We start from the raw sequence: 18,416 nt of genomic DNA on the forward strand, positions 1-18,416 counted from the left end.
CGGCTCTTGCTGGCTGTGAGCCCAAAATAAACACAGATAAATTCTCTGGCAAAAGTAAACTACAGCAAAACAGGTTTATATAAATCAAATCACTTATCCAAGTGCTTTTTCTCGATGATTGCAAACAAACAGAGAATTGACTAGAACAGGAACGGAACGAACTGCAACTAAGGCGTGGCACCATCATCTTTTGTCCGAAGGAGATCCTAACGAGCCACAACTGCTTATCCTCTCCTGTGAGTCGGTCAGCCCTGCATCCCGAAACAACTCACAGGAGGTTTCTTCTGAGTCACAACAGAACGACTTGGCAACTTACAGTGTCTATGATGGCACCGAGATAAAGCAACCTGGTGGTGGTTTTTGTCCATGTTGATTGAGAACCAGGACTCTCATGGTTTATCTGGAGGTCTCTGACCGCTTGCTGGCGGGACGGAGATTGTATGATGATGTCATCGAGGTATGCTTGAAGTCTCACTGGACGCGACCTCAGGGACACCACCACAGCTGCCAGGATCTTTATAAATGTTCTGGGGGCCGATGACAGGCCAAACGGCAGGGCCCTAGATAGTGCGTTCCTGCATGGTAGAATCTCAGGAACCTACAATGGGCTTTGCGAACAGGGATGTGAAGATATGCTTCTCTGAGATCTATTAATGTTAGTAGATCCCCTGGCCTGATGCAGCTCAAGATTGACTGGAAATACTGCATTTTGAAGTGTTTGTACGCTAGATGGTACTTCAATCTTTTTAGATATCCTCCTCCACCCTGAGTTCTTTGGAACTAGGAACAGGATTGAGTAAAAACCTGACCCTTCTTGACCTGCTGGTCTTGGTTCTATTGCCCTTATCTTCCGAAGGTGCTGGATATCTTGCTCCATTAGGGACCACTTGGCTGGGGAGGAGGAGGTGGGACAGCAGATGAAGTGGCGAGGGGGGAGAAAATGAAGTCTAGGGTCAGACCCAGACAGATTATCTGAAGAACCCACTGGTCTGACATTGTTTCCTCCCATCAGGCCTGAAATAGTTGCAGGCGCCCTCCGATGGGAGCCATCAGCTGGCTGTCACTTATAGTGACGGAAAGTCTTGGAGCCTAATCCGCCACAAAAAGACCACTTGGAGAAGGGTTGTTGCCCGTACCTGTCCCGAAAGGGCTGATGGTCCTGTGACCGGTCCTGTCCCTGATTGTATGGACGGTGGTACTGACCGGTGCTAGTGGATGGTTCTGAGGCACGAAAGGATTGCTTCCTGAAATAACCAGAACCTTTGCGCTCTGTCTTTTTAGTGACAGACGGCATAACTTTCTTTTTGTCCTTGTTTTCGACTAGGACAGGTTCTAGGGCTTCCCCGAAAAGTTTCCCTCCCTTAAAGGGGGCGGAGGCCAATTTCCACTTGGACCTCATGTCTGCGTTCCAGTGACGAAGCCACAAGAGCCGCCTGGTGGTGACATTAGAAGCCAGAACCCAAGAAGCGAACTTGGCAGAGTTGAAGGTGGCATCTGCAGTGTATTCTGCTGCCGCTAAAACCTTATTAAACTCCTGCCTCAATTTAGTGTCCCCTGCTGGAAGCTTAGCAGAAATCTGTATAAGCCAGAGGAGAGAGGCCCTGGACATAAAGGACGCTGAAGTGGCTGTCTTGATGGCCCAGGCAGCCGCCTGATGGGTCACCACCAGAGAGGAGGATGCCAAAGCCGCCACATGTGGGTCCACTGTCAGAATCTGTAAAGCCTGAGAAAAACTAGGATCAAGGTTATAAAACCGGCAATCGTTGCCGCCTGGGGTAGGAAAGGCCGGGGGCTTCGCCCACTGGGACTTGAGAACCCCCATGAACATAGGGGGAGTAGGGATCTCCTCCTTTCCTACTGGGGGCTTGTGGAATGGCCCCTTTTTGTGCCTGGAGCCAGGGTAGCCAGCGTAGTCAGAGTGCCCCCAGCAGCGGGAGCCACCTCCAAATCCGCAATGGCCTTAGCCTTGCAAAGAAGGGAACCAAATTGGGAGGGGGGAAATAAACCAGTGAACACAGAAGTCTCCGGAACAGGTTCTTCATCATCATAGAAACCAACCTCCTTCTGATCCCCTTCATCTAACAAAGAATCCTCACTAGCTGTAGAGGGAGAGCTGGGCAATAATCTGCTGAAACCTCTCTGGAAGCTCAGGAAATGCTGGGGAAAGAGTGGGAGGCCCTAAAACCGGCTCTGCCTCAACAGATTGAGGAGCCAGCCTAAATCGGCCCAGTCCAGAAACAGGCCTGCTGAAAGGATCCCCTCTCTGGGCCGCAGTGTGCTCAGGGGTGATGGGGGAGCATGGAAACACCCCCCCCCCCAGAAGATCCCCGGGCTCTAGGGGGTGAGTCAGCCACAGGCGTGAGCCTAAGGGAAGAACAGGACCTGGAGGGGAAGGGCTAATGCAGTCCCTGGCTCTTCGAGAGGAAGCCCTGGTGGCAAGTCCCTCATGCCCCCTGTGAGAGCCCCCTGCTGTGGCAGACTTAGATGTGGGCCTCTTGCCCGAGGCCCTCTCTATGGATGTGGAGGGGTCTCTGGAAGTTCCCTCGCCAGGCTCAGGATCCACAGGGGAATCCGCCATTAAGAACAGCTTCCCCAAAAGCCTCAGGTACTCACAGCTCCTCAGATGGCTTACCAGGCTCTCTACAGCCTCCTCCACTCCTCACAGAAGAAAAAGAATGCTGCCAGCAATCCTGAAGGGCCCCGTGCCTCTGTGCACGTAGTCCCAATGCCACTGATCCATGGCTCAATTGTGGAAAGACCGCTGGAAAGAGCAGTTGGAGGCGGTTCCCCAGTTCACGGGAAAAAGTGCTTCTGCACGTGGCCTCTGCAGAGCTCTAATGGCTGTCCTGGCCACGTGTGTCCTCCCGGATGCTGGCAGGGATCCAAGATGGTGGCCACTGACCATGTGGCCTGATTCCTCCAGGAGCTCTGCCTCAACAACGCCACTCAGAGGCCCGGAGGAGCTCAGCAGCCCCCGATGGGGTGGAAATGCACTTCCTCTTTTGATCTCCTGGAGGCCGGCTTCGGAGGTTCCCCAGAGACTGCAAGCAGTCTTGGAGCCTGAGGCGCTCCAGCAAAGCCCAGCTATTGCCCAGTGCAGCCACAATCACTCAGGGAAGACAAGGGAGCAGGTGGGGAAGGCAAGGATGGAAAATTCTCACACCAAATTGAATAAAGTCAGGAGCCAAGAAAAGTCTCCTATTAGGCCAAAAGACTGAGATTAAACTGGGAGCCAGGAAGTAAGGCAGAGAGGAGTGGCCTGAATTTAACCTCAGGCTCAAGGCAAATGGGGTCTGGGAATATCCCATCAATGACTCCTTCCACGGGATCACCTAGGAGACGAAGACAAAATTTAAAAAAATTCTCAAGTCCAGTCAAAGATCCAGTAAAAACAGTACTCTTTCAGGCCAGACTGAGATTAAACTGCGAGCCAGGAAGAGGAAGTAGAGAGGAGTAGCCTCGAATTTAAATCTTTGCAAAAAACAGGGACTTGTTCTTGCATTTGCCAGGAGTCAACACACATGGACAGTACAGAGGGAGTGAGTACATTCATGTTTATTCTCTGAGTTTCCTATACAACAAAAAACTATTCTTTCTCTCAAACTTTCAGAAGATAAATGTCATACTTACCAATGGAGGATGAAAACATTCAGCTGATAAAATGCAGTAGTTCTGGGCCAATCTGCAATTTAGTTCTTGGATATTTAGGTTGCAGATCTTTGAGGCAGAATGCAACTGCTGCAATGGACCACAGCTTTCCCAGCAGCTCTTCTCAACCATACTATACAGTTGAACAAAATGTGGAATCTGACATGATGGCTCCAGAATCTGATACTAGGAAAAGGTTTAGGAGTTAAGTTATGTCCACATAGGCATTAAGTACACACGATTGTGGGAAAAGGTATTACCTGGTCTAGAAGACAATTGTGCTTTTCTGCCAGGATCTCTGCGTGGAAGTTTCTTTCCTGCTTCTTGGGTGGCAGCAGGGAATTCAGAATAGGAACAATAAACTTCTCTATTAGTCTTTGAGAATGATGGCTACAACAAAGCATCAACCTTTGGTGCTGAGTAAAACAACAGAACCTAGAAAGATTTAAGATAACATTACAATCTTAAAACATATAATGAGGGGAAATGAATTTCAAGTGAAGAAAATTTAGAAGAGAAAATCTGAAGAACATAAAACAGGACAAAGAATAAATTCAAAGTAACTTTCAACATAATTTCTTGAGCATATTTAGTCCTTGTAAAAAACCTGGTGCTCCTCAGATGTTCTATATTTCAACTCTCAGTCAATATTGCCCCTGACCATGAGCCCAAAATAATGTTAAAATCAAACAAATTTAGAGATTTGATAAGTGCTCAAAATTTATCTCAATATTTATACTGTGTATAATAATCACTTTCCTATAATTTAGACATTGCTATTCACCAATATATGAGAAAAATGCTTCTCTAGGAGTATACAATGTAGGGAAGTTCTAGACCTTGGACAGTTTCAATAGGATCAAACTTGGAAAGGGTCACAATGGTTCTGAAATCCAATCATCTGCTCAGAGGAATTCAGATTTAAAACATCCACAAATAAGATTTGCCTTACGCTTGGACACAACTAATAAAAGGAAGTCCCTTTGAGTAATTTGGTATGCTACCAAACTGCTCTAAGAGGGCTTTCTTAATGTTCAGCTGAAGTCTATCACCATGCAATTTAAATCAACTTTTTATATTCTGCATACTAGAACAATAGATCTTTGCTTCTGTAGCTCAGGTTTAAATTGTGGCATCATTGGTGTTCTCTGAGCTTGGCTGTATTTTTGTACGTGTTTCATTACCAAACTAGGTAACATCAGATAACTAGCACTAATGATGTTACCTAGTTCAATAATGAAACGTCTGCAAATAGGCTCAGAGAAGTTTAAGAAGGTTCCAAACTCATTTGCACTATTCAGGTGCCCCCGAGACAGTGGTGGGTTCTGATCCTGTTCCAGCCCAGCATAATCCACATAGACGCGCACAGCATGTGCGCACATGCGTCTTACCGCTTCCGCGAGTCTCCGTGACACTCCAGCTGTTCAGCGGACTGTTACGCAGGCACTTTACATGCTGTGCGTGTGCACAAAAGTACCGAAGACTTAAAAGACTGGTAAGGAGCTCAGGCAGGTGGGGGGGGCCTCTGGAGCACAGTACTGGAACAGTATCCAATCTCCGGGCAGGCTCCGGTACGACCATACCGGGGCGTACTGCCTGCAACCTACCACTGCCCTGAGAGCATAGATAAACCTACAAGTGGCCTCAACGACTCTCAGAAACATCGACCAGATGACTGCAAGGAATTCACATGCTTCCATCCTCCACCATTCAGTAAGAATTTTGTCTTGGATTAGAAGTGAAACGTCTTCAAGGAAAAACAAAGTCCAATTGCCTTTTGAAAAAAAACCATGGGATGTTTTATGAATTGAAGTGTAAACAAAAAAAAAATTTTTTCCTTGTCTCCTTCTCAGAGCTTTAAATTCTCTTAAGTGCAACCTGTTCTCTGGCAAAAATCATTATAAAATCATCATAAAAATTATATTATAGAAAACTAGAACCAATCCTTAAATGTTTGCCTGAAGAAAGGTTATACATACTATCATATGCCATCGGTTTTAATCACACACACCTTTGTTCAAATATTTCCAGCAAGTTGACCACATAAAGATAGAGTGACAGGCTTAAATTATAACGCAAGAGTAGTTGCAGATAATGATTTCCAAAGCAGCTTACAGGCTGATGTAATATGCTATATGCTGAAAAACTCTTTAGCACAATGGTAGTATGTAGACAAGCTCCAAAAGCAGCAGGAATAGAAGGCAAAGGCGTCTCCAGAAGATGGACATCTCGAAGCTAACATGTAAAGCATAAAAAAGATTTGAAGTTTTTAAAAATATTTCCAACAATTTTCACATAGTAGTTATTCCATTTTGGCTTTACAGTCAGCCAGGAAACTACATTGGTCAACATAATATACAATCCTCATCAGACTACAGCCTTCTTCAGTAAGAATTTCTTCGTTTTAAATCAGAAAGCTCTCCTGTCATAACTATACTTCAGCTGGAAACAGAATGATGCCAACCTCCTACCTTCTTTTCAAACAGTCTACTTTCTTTAAAACAGCATTTCTAATGGAGACTGTAAACTACTCCAAGCCAACTCACCTCTATGCATGCTCCTGGCCGGAATCCGCAGCCAGTATTCAACATCTGCTGATAAGCAAGACAAAGTACGTATTTGTGATCTAGTTCATAGAGACCAGCTTGGGCATTTAACACCTGAGTGATAGTACCCTGAAAAATGAATAATGAAAGGTTATGCAATAGTTTGTACTGCTTACTGGAGTCATGTCTGAAGTTCAGATGTAGGTTCAAAACGTTTTCTTTGTATAGGTGTCAGAATTTACTTACTGTATATGAGATGAGCTCAGATTTTCTAAGAGGACCAAATATCATTTCTTCCTTCTGCACTTTCAATAAGCTTTTAGGCTGTATAGAAGGCATAATGGAAACTGGTACCATTGATCTTCCTTGTGAAGTTACATCCAGACATTGTTCCTTTGTTTGTTCTTTGCAGTAAGGCAGAAGGCAAGAGGAAGAGCTGGTTCTGAAAACATTGTGCCCAGTACTTTTGAGGCAAGTTATCTTCAAGTCAGTTAGGACATATCTGTACCCCAGTTGTAGTGCATGATGCCAAACCAAGTGGGGAGTCTTCTAGGATAAAGCAATAAGAACATCAAAATTCAGCACCTATAAGAACAGCTATGAAGGTTTGGAATTGCTCCTGATTCTAAAGTCACTTGAAGTACATGTGACTCAGTCGTGGGTTCCGGATCCTGTTGCAACCAGTACGGTTGCAATGGGGCCCGGCATCCTCCACATGAATGTGCGCAATGTGCGCATGCATCTTACCCTCCGTCGTACAGGCGCTGTACATGCCATGCATGTAAGCAACGAAGAGTTTAAAGACAGGTAATGACGACCGGCGGGCGGGCGGGCCCTCTGGAGCAGAATGGTACCCAGTGTTCCAAGCATGCATCACTACACTCCTACAGGGGTATACCGCCTGCAACCCACCATTGATATGACTTCAGAATCAATGAAGGCCTATTCCACACTGTCACTGGAGACTGCTTTATTGTTTTTCTTTCCAATATGGATTCCTTTAAGGGAAAGAGCACTGTAGTCTACAAGCAGTACTATTAGGCAATCCATGTATAATTAGATGCTACCTTTACTATTCCCAAGCCCAACCATGAAGAAAACCAAACCGCACTGGTTGTGATGCATGATTAACAAAATCATAATCCTCCTCCAAACATCCTAGCAGATCAACTCAACTTCTACTTCCTCAAAAATAGGTATAACATATCTTAGCCTATGAACCTCATAATTGGTCATGGTGGTTGTTCATCAACTAACTTTTCTGTAGTAATTTAAGAAAAGACATCACTCTTTAGTTGAATAAAGGATAAAATAAACATACAGTGAATAAACATACTTGTATTACCACTGGAACACAAGCAGAAGAACTAAAACACTTCAAGAAGAGGAAGAAGAAACTCTTTTGGTTGAAATGGAGAATAGTAGTCAACCTCTCTAGTTCCCCTGCCACATTCACTTTTGCTGTATTCTTATTCTGAAGCCTAAAAAAGGAAAAAGAGAGACTTGGCAGATCAGTAAAATGTACATTTCGTAAGGCATTATTTTTAATCACGACCAACTAGATACTGCAAAATGGCACAGAGGACATGAACGCAATCTCCTTCTTTCACTGTAACCCAACTTATGATTTATGAATGTTAGTAACCAGTATTACCATTTCATTACCAAATTCCAGGCCTGACTTTCCTCAGTTGAAACCTACCTCCCAAATATAGGGTGAATGTAGATGTTTAGTGGTTATTCCCAAATTATATGGCATGAAATCAATCCCTTGGCTGATACGAATCAAATTCCACTACCGATGAAAAGAAAGGAGCGGCCTACTAAATCTTGGCAGCAATTGGCTGAGGCAACTGGGCCTCTTACATTTTCCAGGACAGCCCCATGGGCCGGATCCGACCACATTAGCAATAGCAATAGCAGTTAGACTTATATACCACTTCATAGGGCTTTCAGCCCTCTCTTACAGAGTCAGCATCTCGCCCCCACAGTCTGGGTCCTCATTTCACCCACCTCGGAAGGATGGAAGGCTGAGTCAGCGGTGAGATTAGAACCGCTGAACTGCAGATAACAGTCAGCTGAAGTGGCCTGCAGTACTGCACCCTAACCACTGCGCCACCTCGGCTCTTTGCGAACCAGATCCAGCCTGCGGGCTTTGAGTTGACACCCCTGCTCTAGTTCTATCTCAATTGTTAAATAGCTCCCACTGGAGTCTGGGAGTCCTGTTTTTTATCTTTATCAATGCTTGGGTCTTCTTTATTTGTTCCCTGAATGAGGTGATTGATCCTGCCTCAATGGCCATTAGTGGCAGCTAATGAGATTACAAGTAGCCCTCATTTAACCACTGTCCTTTTTAGCAACCATCTGAACTTATTATGAGAATATAACTTTACAATCTTGCACTAATGATTGTGGCAGCATCCCACAGTCAAGTGATTGCCTTTTGTGTTTCACAGCTGGCTTCAGACAAGAGTCAATAGAGAAACCAACTGTAAAATTGCATGTCGTGGTCATGATATGTTGCTTAATGACTATCACTTAGTGAGAGTTGTCAGTCCTAATTATGGTCAATAAGCAAGAGAGAGTGATGGTCATTATTGTTCCATTACAGATAGTCTTTGACTTATAATGGCAATTGGGATTGGAATTTCCATTGTCAAGTGATATAGTTGTAAAGCCCAACCATTATCATATATTGACAGCAAATCATGTAGCTCCAGTTGCTGTTGTTAACTGAATCCCATGGTCATCAGGTGAAACATCCTGCCACTTCCCACAACAAAGTCAATGGGTAGCTAGCAGGAACCTGCAAGTCCCAGGCCTATAGGCAGGTAAGTGGCTGCTACTGAATTTCAGGCAGTTCTACTCACTTCCTTGGCTCCTGCTGTAGTCAAACTACAGTCCATTTATAAAGTAGTACCACCAGAATAATTCAAATACTTTGCTATTAATATTTAAGTAAGGTTCCACCTAAGGTTCCCAATCTATTAGCTATAATGAGGGGGAGCTAATGGTGCACTGTCTCTGCAGCAGCCTGTCTCTTGAAGCACCAATGGCAGCCAACCTTATAGTCTTTTGGAAGATAAAAACATGGTTCTTCTAGAAAACCTTTGGTGTTCAATTGTAGCCAGAGCACCTTTTCCCATATTTTAGTCTGTTATGTTTAGCATTAATTGAGAATTTAAATGGAATTGTTATTTTAATTCATCCTTATTCTGATTTTGTATTGCATTTTTATTATGTTTTGTTAAGTTATCAAGAATAGGATTGGTTTCAAGCAATAGAGAAATTTCATAATTAAATAAATTATATCTGATTCACATTGATCCAATGCACTCTAACTTCATCAATATTACTTAATCAGCAGACTAGAATATCAATCCTAACTCATCTTATTTGGGGGACAATCAAAAGTTCATCCATTATTCACCAATGTGTAGATTATTTCAAAAAGTTACACAAAAGTGAGTATCTGCAGATAGGGATGTGTAGCTATTCAATGGAATATAATGCTTTCCCAAGTACAAAAGGTGTTTCAATAATTGTTATAAAGTTTTTTTTATTTTTTCATTTTCTTTTTTTTTTTAAATATATTTTATTCAATTTTCACATTCCATTTGCAATCATTTATATACAGGGTATTCACTATAAGAAAAGAAAAAAAAAAGAAAAAGGGAATAAAACGAACAAATAAAAAGGAAACACAACTCATCATTCACAACCCCACCTAACCCTTCCATCCTCCATACACCCCATCTACCCCCTCCAACTTTCCTTTCTCCCTCTAACACTCCCCTCCTACTTCCCTTTCCCCTCAAACCTTCCTTCTCCCCTTACTCCCCAGACACCCTCCTTACATTCCCCTTACTCCTTCCTTACTCCTCCCTCTTCTTTCCCTCTACCTCCCTCCTTGGTGTATGCCTTTATTCGAGTGTTGTTTGATCTGATAAAGGTAAAATGAACCAAGGGGGAAAAAAAGAAATTAAAAAAAAAAAAAGAACCACCGTATATAAATACATACATTCTTGTTCTTATTAAGACTATGTTAACACCCCCCACCCCACCCCCCACAAATCCCCATCCCTAATCCTCCCGACTTCCCAGGGCCCACACCTGGCACTACCTTCTGTCTAAAATATCTTGTATACATATGGATTAAAAAATAAAAGTAATATATCAAAAGAAAAAAAAACAGAGAAAGAAAAAAAAAGGGAAAAAAGAAAAGAGAAAAGAAAAAAAAAGAAAAAAAGGAAGAAGAAGAAAAAAAAAGGGAAACCACTCTTTGTGTTGATCTCAGCCCCCCATCTTTATCTATGCTTAAATAGTATAAATCATTCTATCTATATTTTATTCTCGTCTCTTACTTCTTTGCTATTTACCCCAACCTTCTGTAGGTTCTCCCGTTCCTCTTCCTAAACCTCATGATCCCTTCCGATAAAATTTAAGCAACGTGGTTCATGCCATATATTCAAATATAACTTTACAGACAAGTAATCAAACTTTCCCTTCTAGTAAAATTTAAACAGCGTAAATGATCTTTCTTTACCCCCTTTTCAAACAGTAATTCGAAATAATCTAGCCAAGCTTCCCCTTCTTAGTAAAATTAAGCAGCGTAGATCAAATATTACTTTACACAGGAATCAATTTCTATCTTAAGATAATTCCAACCAACTTCCTCTTCTAATAGGATTTAAATAACGTAATTCATTCCACATGCATTTTACCCTCATCCCTTACTTGTCTGGTATTTTTCCCTTCAAATAAAAGTTAAATAGCATGGATCATTCCACATATTCAAATAATACTTTCAGCAAGAGTCAGTTAACCTTCTATTTTAAAGTAGTCCCTTCTAACAAAGTTTAAACAACATAAATCGTTCCGCATTCTTTTTACACTTATCTTAAAATAATCCCAACCGGCTTTCTGTTCTAATAAGCTTTAAACAACGTAAATTTTACCCTCATCCCTTGCTTGTCTGATGTTTACCACAAATAACGTAGTTCATTCCACATGCATTTTACCCTCATCCCTTACTTGTCTGATATTTACCACTATCAAATTTATACTAGCATTTGTTTAAAATGTAACTCAAAGCGATTTCAACCAACTTTCCCTTCATATAAAAGTTAAATAGCATGGATCATTCCACATATTCAAATAATACTTTCAGCAAGAATCAGTTAACCTTCTATTTTAAAGTAGTCCCTTCTAACAAAGTTTAAACAACATAAATCATTCCGCATTCTTTTTACGCTTATCTTAAGATAATCCCAACCGGCTTTCTGTTCTAATAAGCTTTAAACAACGTAAATTTTACCCTCATCCCTTGCTTGTCTGATGTTTACCACTATCAAATTTATGCTAACGTTAATTTAGAATCTAGCTCAAAGTAGTTTCACCCAGCTTTCCCTTCTGATAAAAATTAGTCCGCTTTTTCTACCGGAGAGAGGTCTCAAACCCCCATTCAGTCCTCAACTTTAGCAAGCATTTTGAAATGTCTAAATTCTCGATCTCCGTCTTTCTGCTTCTCCGAGGGAGGAGGGGCTACCCCCTCCATCTTGCAGCCACATGGCCAGCCGCTCGGCTTCTCCTTCCGCTTGTCTCTCCTCTCTTCCAAGCGCGTCAGGAAGTCCCGCCTTCAGAATCCTACAATAGAAATCTTGAGCCTCCGAAACAGAGTTAAGACGAAATCTTTGATTCTCAAATGTAACCGTGATACCGGCAGGGGCCTCCCATCTGTATCGAATCTGTTGACTCCTAAGCTCCTTAGTTAAAAAGGTGTAATCCCTTCTTGCTTTCAGCATCTGAAGAGGAATATCTTTGAAAACAATCAGGTCCTGGCCGTCAACTCGGAAACTGTTATTATGAAGCTTTTGCACAATCGCATTTCTGGATTCTTTTGTAGAGAAATGTATAATTATGTCCCTCGGGAGCTGTCGCTGTTCCGCTATCAATGAATTCTGGCGATAGATTTTCCGAATCTGCCAATCAAAGTTAAGTCCCGGGCTTCCCAGCGCATAGCTGAAGGCTTCAGCAAAGGTCTGTTTCAAATTCTCTTGCTCCTTTTCACGGAATCCTCTGACTCTTATTGCAGATGCCTTCCTATTAAAATTTATCATCATAAGCTGTTTTTCGTTATCTCTAATTTTTTGTTGTAAAATTTGAATATTGGTAGTCAAATTAAAATTAGCCTTCTCCAGACTTTCCAATTTGTTCTCTATTTCAGCAGAGTAATCTGACAGGGCAGACACGGCTGCAAACGTATTCGCCTTCATTTGATTAACTTTAGATTTTAAATCATCATATAATTCCAATACAAATTCCCTAATTTCTTGCCTAAAGGCATTAAACATTTTAAAGAGATATTCCTGTGTTAAAAGTTCTCCAGCAGAGGGCATAGGAGGCAAAGGCTGTGTTTCCAGTAAAGATTCTTTGAATTCTTTAGACACATTTGTAGCAAGACGCTTCTTTGACTTGGGTGCCATAATACATAAACAAATAAGCAGAGCTTCGCTCCCCTCTATTTCCAAAGAAGAAGAGTTTATTTTGTTAAGGAGCAGTCTGCAGGAAGATAAAGCCGGCTAAGTACATCCAGTATCAATCATCCACGGAGAGAAATCGCCATTTTGAGGTCTATTTAGACAAAGAAGTCTCTAAGACGAATGGTGCTGGTATTTTAAATAGTAATAAAAGCATAAATCTCACAGGGGTGGGACCCGCCCGTATCAATTCTAGCTTGAAAAAACTTTGTTTTGTCCTGGGGGGGACTAGCCTGTCTGGGGCTGCCAAAAAAAAAGGCAGCTGAGAAGAACTGGCTGGAGATAGAGGCTCCGCTCCGGCTGGATCTAATCTTATTTTTTCATTTTCATAACATATAACCATATGTATACTATTACATAGCCAATATCATATTGTATTATTAAACGTTTACATCGAGTCGACAAGAAGTTCTCCAGCTGGACAGACGTGGGGAATGTGAGTTCTGAAGAGCCTCACATGAACCCTGTCTGACAAACTAACTCCAGTGATCCTTTTTTGGATCAGAACCCCCCCTGGAGGGGGGGCGAAGAATGTCCCTCCCAGAGGGTGGCAACAGGTCCCTCGCAGGTCGGAGGTTTGCTTTATGAATCAGAGTGAGGGCAGCAGCCTGCAATATGGCTGACAAGATGCTGATTTCCCATCTAAGCAAGCAGGAGGATGAAGAAGAGATGAAAGACTGGTAAGAAAATGTATCTAACCCACAGCCATAAATCAAACCTGGTAAAGGCAAAGAAATCTTGAGAGCATAAATAATATTGATGGTCAGATCAGGATTTTCTCCAAAAGAAAGAAAAAGAAAATGGAGGGTTGAAACATCAGCAGCTGAAGTAGATAAATTTAAGGTGGATCAGAACTCTGAAATAAGAACTGTATAACTAACTGTAACTTTGGAACTGGTCATCATGGAAAGCTGGGAATTTGAAGAACTATGTGAAATTATAAAAAATATACATAAATCATTAAAATCAAGCCTAAATAGGATTCTGAACCCAGAGAAGCAGATATCTAAAAAAGAATTCAAAGAAGGGGGGCAAGACAACAAAGGGGTAGAAATGGAGGGAAATAAAAAGCAGACAAAAAACTCCATTAGTCTTCGCAGTGGTATAGGGAAAATGGTAAAAAGAGGCCGTATCCCAACAAAAGGGAATAAAAAGCAGACAAAAGAGGTTGAGGTTGTTAGTGGCATAAGGAAAACTGAAGTAGGAGGTTTTGCCCCAACAAAGAGAAATAAAAAATATCCTTTTGATGGTGGCCTGTGGAAAATTGAAGAGAGTGGATGTGTCAAAACAAAGAAAAGGGAAAAGACAGGAACAGAAGTGGGACAAAAGACTTACTAGGAAAAAATCAGACTAGAAACTTTTATATGGGAAAATATAAAGCTAAGATAAGGGTATTATTCCTAAATATGACAATAAAATGGAGTGGCTAATTGGTTGAATGTAATAATGGAAAGATAATTTTAAAAAGGTTAAAATATATGAAATATGGATAAATATGATACTGATATGGGTAGGTTGTAAAGCAGAGGTTTGTGATTCACTTTTAAACATAATTTTGAATTGACTGAATATGACAATAGAAGGAAAACTAAGCATGGGTTAAAATATATGAAGCATGGATATATAGAATTTTTAAGTTGATGAATAAAGTGAGATGTTTACCCCTGTTATTCTATATAATAGATTTAAGGGAATTGTAATAAACATTAAACAGCGAGGATTGCCATTCATAGACAATTAAGGGTAATATAATCTAAGATATGGAAAATGGAGAGGGAACATGAAATACACCTACAATGGGAAACTATTGAGATTTAAAGACAGAATCACTAACTGGGGGCATGTAAGGATGTATATTTATATAAAGATAATGATGAGAATAGCTGGGAATTGTAACTAGGTCTACATCTTGGCCAAAATTAGGTGGGGGAGGTTTTAAAAGTACAATGACTATATATGTATACTTTTTTGTTCTATTTTTTTAAATGAGAATACATGTTAAAATTAAATATGTATATTGAAAAGGAATTATAAATACCATCAGCATAAAAGGAGCTTGCTCAGAAGCTGAAATACACCAAGTAAATGAGGAGAGAAATGAGTGGAAAGGGGAGAGAGGAGGAGGAGAGAGAAAGGGGAATAGAAAAGGGAAGGATGGCAGAGGGAAGAAAGGAGGTAGGTAGGGAGAGGAGAAAGGGAGAAAAAAGTGATGGATAAGGTACAAATATGGTGTATGGAGAGCAGAAGAGCCAATAATTGTTTTGGGGAGTTGATGGTAAAATGAATCGGTGTTTCAACAATTGTGAATGGCACAAGTTGCACTCATCTGTATCTCTTTAAAGAAGACACACCTTTTCCTAAAAAATGTGCATTTAAATAAGAAGATTGCATCCATCACTTTCTTAACAATTAAGGAAAATGGATAAGATTAGGGAAAGAAAAGGAGTGACCAAGAAGCCTAAATAATAGCAAATAATATTAGCAAATCTTTACCTGGCACCGAGTAGGTTTGCAGCTGTCCCAGGGTACAAAACAGAGATAGTGCTAAGATTTTTCTCTGGTCCAGACAGTACTTGAATTGGATCTTCTAGGATCTCCAAATATCCAGTAGTGCCCTCACCTATCTGTGGAACATATATCCAACTAGGGAAGAGTGACAGATGTTCTAGCCACTCAAGCTCAAAATGCAGGAACTGCCCAAAAGAGAAAAAGTGGCATTAGCTATACAAAGGCAATAACCTTTTATTTGAAAATTGTAGAAACATATAGAAATACCTATCATGCTAATCCCATTCAGATTTAATGCACATTACTAGACAGCGATTTACTTGCCCCTCTCCAAAACAACATATTGGGGGTTTCCAGCTAAATCCTATTGGATAGGAAGGAAGGGAAATTCAGCTTCCTTCATTTGAATATCAGTTTTAGTATTTACCAGCAGCATGAATGAACCAAGCAGAAGAAAACAAGTGAATAAACAGTCTAGCAAACTGCACCATGACTATATGTGATAACTAGAATTGTATTTGATCCTCCAAATTGCTGCTTTATATGTTTTTTAAAAACATACTATATTTGGCTATTAATCTTGTAGTCAATGTCACTTCAAAAATTAGTTGTTAAGCATGGAAAGGGTATGTGCAGTTTGTGACCATACCAGTTAGTGGATGATTGCAAGAAATTAAAAGACTTGGTCTTCATCCAGCTGCACCATTATATTTAAACTAGATACCCAGTAGATATCCTAGGACACAATGAAAAAGATTTTAAAGGCCCAAAATCTTCACTTTTAAATTTATTATTTTCTGCTAAGAGCTATAATATCTCTCCTAAACAGCACTGGATATATAAACAGCAGAACATCTTAATGCCATACCACACAGGGAAGTGCTCCAGTGTTATCTTGCAAATAAACACTTCCATCCATCATCTTATCTTTTTTTCCTGGTGTTTCATTTCTCAAGTAACCTATGAGCATCAAGCGAGTTTGTTCAAAATATTTCTGGTCAGGCAAAATAGTTTCATTTTGATGGGTCCATTCTCTGAATTCATCAGAACTAGAGGTTAAACGACTACAGCAAGGTATATGCTGGGATTGAAGATCAGAGATAGAAATAATGCTGGAAAATATGATTAAGTTAATTTATAGTGAAGAATGAAGACATAAATGTTGCTGTTGTACAATTAAAACAAAGACAATTGTTTTGACCTTTGAAAATAAAACAAGATATATCTGTAAAATATTAATGATAAACAATGGGTTTATTAAAATGTCATACCAAGTGGCAGAATCTATCCATTACTGATCTTAGAAAAGCTAAGTAGAGTCAGATTTACTGTGTTTGGATGAAAGAATACTGGAAACTCTAGAACTCAGGAATGCCTTTGAAAAAAATTCCCAGAAGAGGGTAATAGCAGACCATGTACATACTATTACTAAGAAACCAACACGAACTTGTCCATGCATTCTCAAGGAATTCGAATTGAAGGAAACTTTATTTTTTACTTTTATTGCTATACTGGCTGTTGTATTTTCACTTTATTTCTTAATGAGCAGCATGTCTGTTCTAGCAATAGCAATATTTCATAACGAATCTACTAGCATTTTCCCAAGTATCACATTATCTAATAAAGCACACCTTAACCTGTTCACCAAACAATTTTATTTGTAGTTTCACACTATTCTATAGCAAGCTTATAGGGCCAAGTTTATTCATTATATTAATATCAAACTTTCACCGAGGAGCTTAAGGCACAGCTTTCCATTTTTCCGCAGAAAAGCCATCCTGTAAAATAGTTACGCTGATCAAGATACCCTATGAACTTCTCTAAATGAGGGTAAAGAAGAACCCGCTTCTCTCCCCATCCTGTCCAACACTTGAACTACCATCACCATCCCACCCTGTAAAGGGAGGCTTAACTAAGTTTAGCTGGGGCTGAAGACGATTTTCACTTCCAAGTGCCTTGCTGGGGCGAGACGCCAAACCACTAACCACATTTACTGGATTAAATTGACTGACACCCCCATATGCAGTACGCAACCTTAAATTTATTACGCCAGACGTTCGCACAATAAACTAAACCACAAACTAGCCATAAAGTTTAGCTAACTCCTCTCGGAATATTGGTAAAAAAGCAGAGGCGGCGGAAGAAAAAATTAAAATAAAAAGATGGATGACTGAATAAACTGTCACGCGAGCGAGCCCGCTCTCTTTTGTGCCCTTCACCTGTTGGGAGGCGCGGCCCGGCCGCAATCTGGGCTCCAGGGACGTTTCAAAGGCTGCCGGTTGCCTCCCGCCATCTCGTTAGTCTCGCGAGCGCGTCTGAACGGAGACTTGGGGCGGGAATTTCTCGAAGCAGGAGCGGCCATTTCATCGCCTGCCCCTTCTGGGCGTCGGAAGAGGGCGTCACGGATGTTATTCCGCGCGGATGCGTCTTCACGACTTCCTTGCTAAACCACAGTCCGCAAAAAACGACATTTACAAGCCGCGGCCTATGCCAAAACCAGATATAATTTGGCTAAGCCTATTTGAGCTACCTGGAACAACTTAACTTTTTAGTATACTATTCTATCCATCTCTGCCCCTCCAGATATTTTGTGTAAAATATTATTTTTGCTTCATGTTTCAATGTTTAAAAATAACTGTTAGGAAATTCCAGGGCGCAGGCAATTCATTAGCCCACACGTTGCAAAGTGAAGGAGGCTGCAGCCCGGATGTCGTCCCTCACGACAGGTCTGCGAAAAATCAGAGGGAGCACGGCTGGGCTATCAGGCCGAGGGCGAACCAATTGCTTATTAAGACGCCTACCACGGGACCTAAGTTGCCTTTGCATTTTGAACAGCGGCTGTTATCTTGCACCCTGAGACGCGGTGCACGCGTATATTGGCTTCATAGACTATGGTTGCTCAAATCAAATTTGCGTCTAAAGGTAGTATTTGATCCAGAAAAATATGAGAAAAAAATATCTTTCACAGCTCACAATCTATTATAAGTTGAAAATCGATGCATGGAGTAAATTTGTCTTAGAAAAGCAGGGTCTTTCTCAAGTTTTAGCTTTCACTTCCACCCGAATAAGAAGGTGAAGAGCACTCCAATCTAAATAGAATTGGTGTCTCTACATTTTCATTATTCTATGGGCAAGTTAACGTCAAAGAAACGGAAGAAGCAATTGGTTTCAGCTT

General features: G+C 41.1%; 1 protein-coding gene across 3 annotated transcripts in view; it reads right to left on the reverse strand.

The window, feature by feature from the left end:
• LOC148045545 (CST complex subunit CTC1-like) overlaps positions 1-17,965 on the reverse strand; it is a 36,268-nt gene extending 18,303 nt beyond the window's left edge. The window contains exons 1-9 of one of the 3 annotated variants that reach the window (XR_015696783.1): positions 17,461-17,965; positions 16,110-16,353; positions 15,227-15,426; positions 7,531-7,675; positions 6,441-6,743; positions 6,195-6,323; positions 5,660-5,883; positions 3,909-4,083; positions 3,631-3,834 (exon numbers count right to left, since the gene is read on the reverse strand). Coding sequence is in view for 2 of the 3 variants with exons in the window: in XM_087716518.1 (XP_087572644.1) it covers positions 3,631-3,834; positions 3,909-4,083; positions 5,660-5,883; positions 6,195-6,323; positions 6,441-6,743; positions 7,531-7,675; positions 15,227-15,426; positions 16,110-16,353; positions 17,461-17,603 (1,767 nt within the window). In the remaining variant the exon portion in view is untranslated. The remainder of the gene's footprint in view (positions 1-3,630; positions 3,835-3,908; positions 4,084-5,659; positions 5,884-6,194; positions 6,324-6,440; positions 6,744-7,530; positions 7,676-15,226; positions 15,427-16,109; positions 16,354-17,460) is intronic. The other 2 variants (XM_087716519.1, XM_087716518.1) reach the window with 2 other exon arrangements.
• Between the last annotated feature and the right edge of the window lie 451 nt (positions 17,966-18,416).

The sequence above is a fragment of the Thamnophis sirtalis genome, unplaced genomic scaffold (genome assembly GCF_051295495.1).
Source record: "Thamnophis sirtalis isolate CommonGarterSnake01/CBP01778 unplaced genomic scaffold, rThaSir2_p1.2 scaffold_5, whole genome shotgun sequence".
Classification (NCBI taxonomy): domain Eukaryota; kingdom Metazoa; phylum Chordata; class Lepidosauria; order Squamata; family Natricidae; genus Thamnophis; species Thamnophis sirtalis.